The sequence below is a fragment of the Mangifera indica genome, chromosome 20, assembly GCF_011075055.1.
Source record: "Mangifera indica cultivar Alphonso chromosome 20, CATAS_Mindica_2.1, whole genome shotgun sequence".
Lineage (NCBI taxonomy): Eukaryota > Viridiplantae > Streptophyta > Magnoliopsida > Sapindales > Anacardiaceae > Mangifera > Mangifera indica.
In genome coordinates, this window is record NC_058156.1 from 3,397,625 (window position 1) to 3,410,652 (window position 13,028).

Genomic DNA, 13,028 nt, shown 5'->3' on the forward strand with positions numbered 1-13,028 from the left:
CACTATGTGAGCCTATCATGTTTGCCTGTGTAAGCTACCTTGGAGTCGTATACAGTGAATGACCAATCATAGAAATCAAGGACTCTAACGGCCCAATAGAAATAATCAAAGTTTATAAGGATGAAAACTTATAAACATTAAGAAATTATAATAGATACATATGTTGTATATAAGTTAATTCAAAGTAAATTATAATGGAAATATGTATATACTATAATCAACCTCCCCTCATGGTCTGTAAAACAAACCAAGGGTGTAATCTGTCTCCACCATTTTAATGAATAACTCGAGCCACTTGTATTCCTCCAACAACAGGGTACTCTAACTGTCATATGCCATTTCAATATGCCTCACAAAAAAGTGTGGGTTATCATCTCACTTTGTGGAACAATGGTCTATTGCTCATGTTGGTGTTGACGTAATAATACCAAGAAAGAATCTAATTGCTAAAATGGATATAAAACAAGAATTGTATTATGTGTTTATGAATATATAAAACATTTAACCAAATTCAATGGATATAGACCACTTACATCGTTGACTAGCCACTCACATAGCTCAACAATAATCTTCCAAAAGTTGTTTTAGATTGTATTCTAATACAATAAACCTCATGGTCGTTAGATGTTACAGCTCTAGTGTACCACGTGAGGAAAGATTTCTCACACTCTACAACAAAGGATGGAATGGTCTTAATTTACCGTTTCACCCTTGGTTTAATTTGATTTGGTTTGTATATGAAGTGTAACTAGTAGACCCTTCTGGATGACCTTATCATGAACAGTCCACACCAACTGAAAAATAACATATAATTGTTAATTCAATATTTAATCTTAATTAAAAAATAAGATTAAATCAGTTAATATTACCTTATCGATGTACGACGAAGGAGGTTTGGCAAGAGAATCCTCCATTGTTGTCAAGTTAACCATCTATACCCCTGAGATGGACTAGAGAAGTAATTTTATATTATCAGATATCAATATATCTAAAAATATACAAATTATACTTGATGTACCTCATCCTGTTCTCCCTATGAAATAACTTCTAATAACTCGTCCCCTTGTGAACTAATTTCAATGATCTTTTTACTCGAGCTGGGGATCTTAGCAATTAACCATAATTGCCCATCCTGAAAAGAAGGAAAAACAATCTAAATATACATAATAATATTAATAATAAATTGATAACAAATTAATCAATTAAATTTCATAAAAAATTTACTACCTCTACGATCGAGAAAGATGTATAGAGAGAACTCTTTATCGATAGCCCCTCATGGCTAGTACCTTATACAAATATTAATAACAACTTGATCAATGACATTTTATAAAAAATATAGTAACAATAAATTGCAAACCTCAGGTAGGGAAGGTGATGCAACCGAAAGGCTAACCGATACCTCTTCATGGCCAGAACCCCTTACAAATAATAATAACAAATTGATCAATGATATTATTTAATATAAAATATAGTAGCAACATTTCATATAAAATATAGTAAAAAAAAATTAATTACAAACCTCATGTGGGGGACGTGATAGAATCAAAAGGTCAATAGACGAGGTCATCCCAACACCATTGTAAGTAACTTGCACAAAGTTAATATAAATGTTAGAGTAACAAGTAAATACCATTTATATAAGCAATAAATGAGATGTAGCTTTGTTACCTAATCGAATGTAATTGGTTGTGTACGTATGATGATATCCTCCAAATGAGTCATACGATCCTTTAATCAAGACATTTGAGAAGACATCTGCTCTCGTATGATAAACATCTCACCTTGCAAATGGAAAATCTCACATAATATCATATTGCCTCAGCGGGCCAATGCAACATCTAAGGGGGATAAAGTGGGTGATGTAGTTGATAGACACTCATGTGTATGGTGATCAGTAGTAGGGTAGTGTACCCTAAAAAGATATGTGGTCTTAGTGGTTGGGGTCTCACTGATAAGACGTGTAATGTGTTTTGTAACAGGGGCCTAAACATTGTCAAGTGTCTCAGAAGTAGCAGCCTGTATGACAACAAGTGGCATCATCGAAGATATTTTATCTCATGTCGAAGAGGGTGCCAAAAAGGATAAAGAGGATTGGGGATCCAACATACCTGTGTACACAACAATATCTACATACCATGGTGTAGTATCCTCAATTGGTGATAATTGGAGCGAGAAAGTAACATCATCTTACTCATTCAGATATATAATTAAACCTATTTGTAGTAATCAATAAATCAATTAACTAATCAATTGATTATTACATAATTTATCACTGGTGAATACATTTCCCATATGACTCCAACCAGGAATATCTCACGTATGGCACTTGAATATCCGTGAAGGCATATGGACATCAACCAAGTCCACTCAATTATATAGGGTGTCATCTCATATATCCAATACTGCAATGTAAACATGAATGATTACATTCAATTATTTTTTTTCCTTGGCAATCAATATATATAATCGACAAATATACACTTATCTGGAATGTAAAGGAATCCATAGATATCATATTTACACATGTTAAATATTTGGTCAAAGTAGATCTTATCACTCATTTAAGACATCAATTTGAACGTCATTTCCCATATTGAAACACCTTACTGGTAGGAATTAAACCTATATAAGTGATCAACCAATTGGAGATACCTTTTTTTGTTGGTCATTCCCCAGTAACATGACAATACAACAAGAACATTTTGACAGTTTCGATATCATCATCCCTTCAATCAAGAAAACATGCTCTAAATCATGATATTGCACCTTCTAACATCCCCAAAAGTAGGTATCTCGAATCCTATCTCTAGATTCGTGTGAAATATATAATGAAAGTGTAGTGATCCGACTAAATGGTAGGCTGGTCATGAGAGCAAACTCAAATAGGCTGAATCTCATGCCAACCCCATTAATCTTGAACCAAAACTCATCTCTACCTAAACCCTGATATAACTATCAAAATAGAAATGAGTGCACCAATCTATTAATCAACGGAGATGCCCAAAGCATGTCCTCTCAAACAACTACAGCTGCTTTAGTGCCAATGTAGATCTAATCTTTGATATGGCAATTCGTCGGACACGACATGTAACCTTTGCTCGAAAGTGTCATCCTTTATTTGGAATTCTCAATTCGATATCATCACATTTTCTTTTATGAGAAATACCATGTAAAAAAAAATTTAAAGTTTATAAGAATTTCATAAAAAACTAATATAAAATTAGAGACAAAAAAATGATACATGAAATTTAAAAACTATACGTTGAAATACCACTGAAACAAAAAAATAAAAAATTGATCTTAAATTCAAAAATTAAATGGAAAAATACCCTAAAATGACAAAAATCAAAAAATTGAACTAAAATTTGAAAACAACAAGTCCAAAAACTTTAAAATGACAAATATAAAAAAAACAGATTTGAAATTAAAAAATTACACATTAAAATATCCTATAATGGTAAACACTGAAAAATCGACCAGAATTTCAAAAATTACAAGTTGAAATATCCTAAAATGAGAAAAATAAAAAGTTAGCCCGACTTTCAAAAACTAAACATTGAAATACTCTAAAATGATAAAAATTGATAAATCGATCTGAAATTCAAAAATTGCATGTTGCAATACCCTAGAATAACAAAAATTAAAAAACAGAATAAAAAAATTAAAAACTACACGTCCAAAAACCTTAAAATGACAAACATTGAAAACAGACTTAAAATTCAAAAATTACACGTTGAAATACCCTAGAATAACAAAAATCAAAAAATCGATCAGAATTTCGAAAATTACAAGTTAAAATACCCTAAAATAACAAAAATAAAAAACAGCCCTAAATTTCAAAAACTAAACATTAAAATACTTTAAAATGACAAAAACCGATAAATCGATCTAAAATTCAAAAAGTACATGTCAAAATACCTTAGAATGACAAAAATTAAAAAATTAAACAAAAATTTAAAAACTACACATCCAAAAATTTTAAAATGACAAATATCAAAAAATAGACCTGAAATTCAAAAACAACACGTTGAAATACTCTAGAATTGTAAAACCCAAAAAATCGATCGAAAATTTGAAAATTACAAATCAAAATGCTTTAAAATGACAAAAATAAGAAAAAATGTCTGAATTTTGAAAACTAAACGTTGAAATAGTTTGGAATAACAAAAACTAAAAAATTGATCTGAAATTCAAAAAGTACATCAAAAAAAGCATAAAAATAAAAAAACAGATCTGGAATTCGAAAGCTACACGTCGAAGAACCCAAAAAAAAAAATAGACATGAAATTTGAAAAACTAAACGTTGAAATAGTTTAGAATAAAAAAACCAAAAAATCGATATAAAATTTAAAAATTACATCATAAAACAGTCTAGAAAGCACAAAAATCAAGAAACAGATTTGAAAATTGAAAACTACGCATTAAAGATCCCAAAAAAAGGAAAAATTGGACATGAAGTTTGAAAATTAAACGTTGGAATAACTTAGAATGACAAGAACCGAAAAATCAATCTAAAATTACATAAAAAGGGGTCTAAAAAGCACAAAAATAAAGAAATGAATATGAAATTCAAAAATTACACGTCAAAAAAACTTAAAACAAGAAAAACTAACATGAAATTAAAAAACTAAATGTTGAAATAGTTTAGAATGATAAAAACAAAAAAATCGATCTAAAATTTAAAAAATTACATTTAAAAAGGGCTTAGAAAGCACAAGAATAAAGAAAATGACCTAAAATTCGAAAACTACACGTCGAACAACCCTAAAACAAGAAAAACAATTGTAAAATTCGAAAATTATACATCCACAAACCCTAGGAGTGAAAAGTATCAATTTGCCCTCTTATATTTTATATTCTCCATAGGTCCAATATTTTCTTTGCCCCTTATCAATATTTTTATCTCTCACAGGTCCTATAGTTTCAAAAAATTAATTTTCCCCCACCCCCTGAATTCTCCGGAGTACCCCACAAGTTTACTATTCAAAATACACCCTCCCTTGTGGTTTCCCCCAATCTCCCCCAGGTTCTTACTGTTTCAAAAATTGCATTCTCCTCCCTTTCACGTGGTATTGTTCAAACTCGAGGGAACCCCGGGGTGGATCTTTGACAAATCTAAGCCATTTTCCGATCAAAAATCGTTATTTCAACAAAAATCAAATCTACACATCTTATAACATAATAGCGCTTAAACAATTCAACCAAAACAAGCAAGAATCAACACATTTTATACATTATTCAAAACCGAAATCCTAAACATTCAGCGCTTAAAATCTTCATCAAATCAGAATAATTCTAATAATAAAATGATTCAAACAAGAGTATGGATGATATAATAATCTTCTTTGTCATTGTCGTCATCGGAAAACACAAAAAATATCAAAAAATTTCACTAAACCCATGGGAGATCCAAGATTTTCTCTGAATTCTAATAGTGAATTTGAGGAAAAAATATGGAGGAATATGAGAATTTTTTTGTTTATATGTAAGGGCATTTTGGTCATTATAGTGAAATCAAGTATTTTTGCTTAATTTGTCATTTTTTGGGCAATTTTGCTTAGACCCCTATTGTTTAGTCTAATTGTTTAATTTCCCAAAAAATAATTTACAATAATCCACCTACCAGGAAAGCCTATTGAAACCCCACTATACCGTACTTTTTCTTATTGGTGTTGGGCAGTTTTGATGATATCTTTTCAATGGATTGACACATAGATTGGTATGTCGTATTCCACACCACTACACCCTATGTGTAGGTATTGAATCCATCTAGATGATTAGTCAACCAGAGAAACTATGGATCGACCTTTTTTCGATGATTGTTCCCCAATAACACCCTATGAAGACAATATAATAGAGCTAATTTAACAGCGTCCTCATCATCATCCCTACATGGCCTTACTTTAAACATGGTCTCAATATCATTGTGGCTTACCGAATTTGAACCCTAAAATATGTGTCCCTAATCCTATCTCTGACACCCTATGGAATATACATCCTAACATCCCTGAATTTGGAGAAGTGAAGGTCGGTGATTAGAGCAAACTTGAATGGGTTTAACCTCATATCAACCCCATTAACCCTTAATCATAACCGGTTCTCATGTCACCCCTTATAAATTGTCTTAATACGAATGAGTGAACCAAAACTACATTGAATCTCATGTCTCTTAGATTAAGAAAATATCCGAAACACGCCCTCTCAAACATTTTTAGTGCTCCTTGGTCAATAAAGATTTGATTAAGGCCATTGGTCTTCGTTTTACCCAAATTGTTATCTCTATCGAAAAGTATAGTCTCAAATCAGGCCATCTCAATTCCCCTCTTTTGTCTTCATGTTTTCTTTTTAGTGAAACTTTTTGAAAAACTACACGTCAAAAAACATTAACATGAAATGTATATACCTCCTAAATATGTAAAATCTATCTAATGTCTCAATAATTCAAAAAACATATTAAAAATTCAAAAACTGCACAGTAAAAAACTTTAACATAAAATGTACATATCCCTAAAATTTGTAAAATCTATCTAATATCACAATAACTCAAAAAAAATTATTGAAAATTTGAAAACTACAAGTCGAAAAACCCTGAAATAGAAAAAAATTTCATTTGCCCTTTCTAAACTCTAAAAATTTCAATTTACCCCCTGATTTCTAAAACATTCCTTTGCCCCCTAAAAATTTCAATTTATCCCTTATCACGAGATATCACAAGATGAAACTATTTAAAAAACAACAATTCCCCACCCCCCACAAGATATCATAAGGAGTTACTATTTAAAAAAAATCACAATTCTCCCTATTACGAGTTATCCTCTCTATTATGAGTTATCACAAAACCTTTTACTATTTAAAAAATCATATTTACCCCCAATCGTGAAGATCACTAGCCATTTCGTGATGAAATTATCCATCTCGTGATATCACGAGGTGGATAATTTCTCACAAACCAAAACTGTTGGCACACGAGGCCAAATTTTTTGACCTAAATTACATTTTTCGACTCTCATTTAAACAACAAACAAACCTACACTTATTTTAGCACGAAAACCTTCAAAAAATTCATCCAAAACACACAGGAATCAATCCATAGAATCCATTGTTCAAAACTAAAAACCCTAACTCACGAGGTGCAAATTCTTCATCTAATCAATCAAATCTCAACACTAAAATGATTGAAAGTTGATAGAGAATAATGTACTAACCTCATTGGTCACTTTTCATCGCTGGAAAATCACACTTTGTAACGGTTCATAGGATGCAAAATTTTCACGGAATTGCAACAGTTATTTCATGGAGATAGGTGCTTGTCTTGAAGAAATTATTTATAAGGACAGTTTCATCATTTTACTTTGCTGAGGTACTTTTGCTATTTGAATAAATATGGGTATTTTCGCTTTTGTATGTGTATTTGGACAATTACCTTGATTATAAAGCAGGACAATAAAAAGTATAAAACACAATCATTCATGGTATTGCATTTTTAATTTTTTTGCTTGAAAATTATAATAATAAAATGATTTTTAATTAAAAAATTTGTTATTTAGTATAGAGTCCATTTTTTTCGTTATTTATAAAAAGCCCAAAAATATGATTATTTCTTTCATATATATATATATATATATATATATATATATATATATATATATATTACAATTCATTTAATTACCACTAAGAGGAAAATAAACATATTGTATGCTCCTCAACCTCAAGCAAGAATAATCAAACATTGCCTTACAACAAAATTACGCCTAAAACATCCACAAATCTCCCTCTTCCCTTCCCCACTTCTAAAATGGGGTTTTACACCAACAGCTCTCTTTCAAAATTTTCAAATTGAGATGGTAACATTTTCACACACAAAACTCCATTTTCAATGTGCTACTCAGCTTAAATACTTTTCTCAACTCACAATCCATTCTATATCAGATTAGCCCTCTTTAGAAACCTAATGGTTCTACAATACAAGGGCCATATTGATTCCACAAAATCCAGGCACTTCTCCACCATCCATTGTTGAAATACTTTCAGATTTCTTCTACCCAGCTCTTTAAAATCCGAGATCTTAAAGTCCACCACAGATTGCCAGACACGAGCTCCAAAATCTTCTTTAAGCTTCCCCTGGGCAATATACTCCACCGCATAGTAAGTTGGCAAATTCTTAACTACTTGAACTGTCTGCTTGAAGCAGTAGACATAAAGTACAAACAACCATCGTAGCATCTTGATGTATACAGAAACAATTATGGGCCCCAACACCCATAAAGGAATCAACTCCTTTGAAACTTGAGCACCATAAACAACGTTGAGAGCCAGGTACCATGGAAAACTGCGAATACAGCAAGTCAGTCATCAGAAGAATGAATGTGAAGCATGACAAGGTTCATACAACTCCATATAAACAACCATCAGTTTTCAAAATTGCTTTAGTTTGCATATGACTCTTAAAAAGATGGAATTGATGAACAACACTCAAACTAATAATGCCAAAAGATTTCCACATGACTGCATAATGTGGAGTTACAATTGTAACGATGTTAGTATTACAAACTGGGACCAACCAGTACTATGTTTAATATGTTCTTTTGCTATAATTTAGTTTACAATACATTGCAGCAGATCATACTTTCAGATGCAAAAGTTTGAGGACCAGTGACACTGGATGGAAGATACTATATGAAGTTATACCAGGCGTTGCAGATATAGCAGAATGTACCACTATTGTCATGAACTGTAAAAAAAAAAAAAAAAAGAAAGCATACACAGATTTTTAATGAGAAATAGAACACAAAAATATTTTGACTTGGCAAAAATTTAGATAAAAACAGCAAGTACGGAGACTAAAAGGAAGGTCGCCAAGAAACCATTTTTACACTACGAAAGATATACATATCATACAGTTACAACACCTCATCTGTGTCTTCCAATTTGTAAAAATTATGTTATAAAAGAGTACTTAATAAATCATGCAGAATACCATGAGAGAGAAAAATCTCATGCCAAACCATTAAACTTACAATATCAGTAAGGGTATCTTTACTGTTGCATCCAGATTCCAAAAGTGGCTCCAATCTGCCTTTAGAGTCTCACCTCTTCCCCTGTTCTGCACCTCAAATTTAGTTCCAGATTCCGCCTTTGGAGGTGATCTTTCTCCCAAAACCTCATCTATCTCTTGACAAGGAGATTGTGTCTGCAGCATTGTCAACCATTTCTTGAAGAGTCTCTGAATAGCAGGGGACCCTGAAATAGTCTCTTTTGTTTCAGAGGCATAAGGCAGAGGAACATTATGTGCCTTTGCAGATTCTGCTACGGTCTCCTCACTCTCCTTTGGAATGTAAGAAAGTTTAACAGGATTTTTGTGGATCTTTGATCCACTTCCTCTGCCTCCTGATTCATCATTTTGGGCCCTGCCTTTGAAGGCAGAAATTTTTACAGGTTTTACTTTCACTCCACAAACACGAGGAGCCCCTATACTGCAGAAAAGTATTATCAGAATTAGTAGTATAAGAAACATAAAATTAAAAGAGAATTTCAAAAATACGATAGCAATAATGCTAGAGAAAAGATCAACAATGAAATATTCTTACAAGAATATTCTAAAAAGCATATCAGCAATCCCAAAAATTCTTTCAAAAAAATTGATAAGACAGTAATCCAGAACACTGAAAAAGCCTCATTACGTATCCACTCTCCAAGATAAGAGAGTAAAATGGAATAAGCCATGAACAAGCATTTATTGGCATGTCCAACCTTACAACAAAAACATTATAATACAAAAGACAATAAACTGAAAAATACTGGATTATAGTCAGGCCTAAAATATAATGCAGTGAAATAGGAACACATGACCTAAACAAGTTTTTGTATCAAGATGTGAATTTAACGTTAATGATAGTATGTTTGTGTAGACCCAAAGTAAACAAAAGCATTCACATAATAATCCCAATAAAATCCAGGAAAATAAAGCAGAATGTATATGAATCGAGTGGAAATTGTATTGAATACTGGAGGAATTACAAAAGCCAACCAACACCAAGGAAAATACAGCAGTACAAATGAAAAGAACACTTCAATTCTGGCAAATTCAAGAGTGCCAGATTCTGGTATTCAAGAGAACAGGTTCTCTCCTACAAAACCATAGCAACAAATTTTCTTCTCTCCCCCCTTTAGCTTCTTCAAGCCTCCTTCATAAAGTTGCAGCCTGGTCCCCCACTCCACCCATTCTACATAGTTTTGCCATGTATAATCACCTTTTGTCACAATAAACAATCCAGCCAGCTCACCATAATTTAAAATTCTCCTACTTGAACCCTTATGTTGCTTATAATACACCCTCAATCCTAACAGTTTGTACCCACAATATGAGATCACAAACTTGGAAATTTAAAAAGCATATCACATGTACCAAGAGATAAAAAACCTGTAGAGACTTCAACATACTCAAAACAAAAGAGATGACAATTACACACACACACACAAAAAAAAAAAGACAATTCTCACCTTAAAGAAAAATTACATTTTAATGATGAACTTTTCTCAGTTTTCCCAACCGTGTTAACTGTTGTTACATGTCGCCTCAATATTAAACCTTTGCTCCATGATAAATGCTTCGAGGGAAACGCTACATATGAACCCTGAAATGCAATAGACAAGACAAAGACTTGGCAAGTTCAAACAAGTAGAAACTCAAAATCTCAATTTTAATAGTAAAAAACATAAAAAAAAAAAATTTTAAGATATGACATATCCGAACAAAACCAAAAGACAACATTCAAACTAGGGACGTTCCATGAAAACATACACCTAGAGGATTGAACTAGCAACTCATGATGAAACACAGGATAAGATCCATAATATAACCAGGAGGCTGAACTAGAAAGCTATAAGTTTCCACTCAGGAACATACAAAATATTAATAATGCACTAGGTAACATAGTTTCTCCTTATTACCTTAATGATATTCAATTCCGTGATTTTAGAAACTAGAAATCTTCAAGATTATATGCAGGGTATATAAATTTATATGAAAAAGATAAAAGAACATTATTATAGTGCCCCAATTGCTTCAATATGTTCATCTTAAAACAGATATTTCATTTGCAATCTTGTTAGTAATATTGAATCTGGCATATAATAAAAGTACATTCCTTAAACTTTCAATTCAGACACTGAGACCTACCATTTTAGTCAAATTATGTATTTGAATAATTATAATCCCATGAAGGCATAGACTATACAATATAGATTCTGACATTGACTAACATAATGTAAATGAGGCAGAAAATGGATTTATCCAATTCTCCAACCAAAAAATATGAAGATGTCTACGGTTCAGTATTAGAAAATATATAAGCAACCACTATTTGGAGCAACAAAGCCACACAACTATAAGTTATATTCTTCAGTTGATTATGCCAGCATATTTCAAAATATACACAAACTTTCCTACAAGTTTAGGCTTCATCAAATTTAGATGCAAAATTGACTAACAGACACATGAAAGAATGCCCACTTTTGCAGGCGTACCTGCAACTGATGGGTTACCAACACCATTGCCTTGACCCTAAGCACCGGATCATTTACACAGGAGGACCTAATTCAATAAATAGTTACTAGATAAGCACCACTTTATCCACAATGATAATTAGTAATCTTAAAAGGACCAAAAGATAACAAAACAGATAGTTTTTTAAGCTAAAACAATGAGTTCCAATTATTTTTCCAGAAACCAAGTTCTAAAAATTCATAACGTAAAGAACCCTTGTATTATCTAACAAAAAGAAGAAACAAAAAGAGCTCAAAAGTTTAGTTTTAGCGTATCCTTAAGCAACAGAAATGAGGATAATTTACATTTCTTCCCTACTTGTTCTTCTTTTCCTTGGTTTCCCAGCTCCCAAAGAGAAGCTCAAGCTAAAACCTCACCAAGACATTTCGTCAAAGCAAACAATTTACCCATAAAATTACAAAATAAACAAACAACACAGAATTGAAAGCTTCTATTAATTATTTTCATTCCTTCTCAATTGTACAAAAACAAAAAACTTACCTATAAAAACGAGAAGGAATAAGTTTAGAAATTAAAAAATGAAGCTGAAAACAAAGATAAAACCTAAGGAAATGAAATCTTGAGCGTGCGTCTGAGAAGCTATGAAGACGCAATTGATTACTGAAGTGGACAGGGAGAAAAGAAAGCTTTAAAATGTGAATTTAGGGTTAATGCTTTTCTCTTCTAGATTGATTCAGGAAAATATGCTCAAAATTTTGTGTTTAAATCCTTTTAACAAAAATTTTATTGAATTTACTGTTTTAATCCAGCCCAGTATTTATTCTAATAATACCAGTTTATGATAATTACCTTTCTTTAGCTGTATTTTTTCTTTAATAATATTTCCGTCAATAACATATTTTAGTATCATCACATTGATTATAAGTTTAGAAATTTATTAATCAAAACATTCATAAATTTGTTTGAAAACAAATCGATTTTTGGTTTGATTGTTATATATTCATATCAGAATGAAAAGCAAAATAGATACAAGTGTGAAAAGTATGAAAAATATAAAAAATGCAAGAAGTACGAAAAACACAAATGCACTTCTCACACTCATATTTTAATATAAATATTTTTTATATATTTATATATAGCGAACGCACTTTTCTCGCATTTTTCGTACTTCTTGCACTCTAATATGTTCTATTTTTCATTCCGATCTTAACATATCAACAATAAAATCAAAAATTAGTCTGTTTTTAAACAAGTTTATGAATGTTTTAATTTATAAATTATCAAACTTGCAATCAATATGACAATGTTGAAGTATGTTGTCGATGAAAATGTTGTCCAAAAAAAAACACTACTAAATAAAGGTAATTATCAGAGAGAAATATTATTGAAATAAATATTGAGTTTGCTTAAAAAAAATAAACTAAATAAAAATTTGTGTAAAAAGGTTTAGACGTAAAATTTAATATTTATTTTAATTAATATCCCTTGATTTCGGGGTAGGGTAAGGGTAAGGCATGTA

General features: G+C 31.3%; 1 protein-coding gene across 4 annotated transcripts; it reads right to left on the bottom strand.

Moving 5' to 3' along the window:
- Positions 1–7,644: 7,644 nt before the first annotated feature.
- Positions 7,645–12,264, bottom strand: LOC123204853. Of its 4 annotated transcripts, XM_044621657.1 has the most exons (6): positions 12,050–12,261; positions 11,854–11,913; positions 11,530–11,596; positions 10,504–10,637; positions 9,021–9,476; positions 7,645–8,332 (listed from the first exon to the last, which is right to left on the bottom strand). In XM_044621657.1, coding segments are annotated over exons 2-6 (1,068 nt in total). In that variant the 5' UTR covers positions 11,856–11,913; positions 12,050–12,261; the 3' UTR covers positions 7,645–7,923. The 4 variants fall into 4 exon arrangements, with proteins under 4 accessions (XP_044477592.1, XP_044477595.1, XP_044477594.1 ...); XM_044621660.1 differs by lacking the exon at positions 11,854–11,913 and having other exon boundaries at positions 12,113–12,264; XM_044621659.1 differs by lacking the exon at positions 11,854–11,913.
- Between the last annotated feature and the right edge of the window lie 764 nt (positions 12,265–13,028).

Excerpts from the sequence above, each read along its gene's own strand:
- LOC123204853 (XM_044621657.1), bottom strand. Across the intron at positions 9,477-10,503 it reads AAATGTAATTTTTCTTTAAG|TATAGGGGCTCCTCGTGTTT; the intron begins GTGAGAATTGTC and ends ACTTTTCTGCAG. Across the intron at positions 8,333-9,020 it reads AAGATACCCTTACTGATATT|TTTTCCATGGTACCTGGCTC; the intron begins GTAAGTTTAATG and ends CTGTATTCGCAG.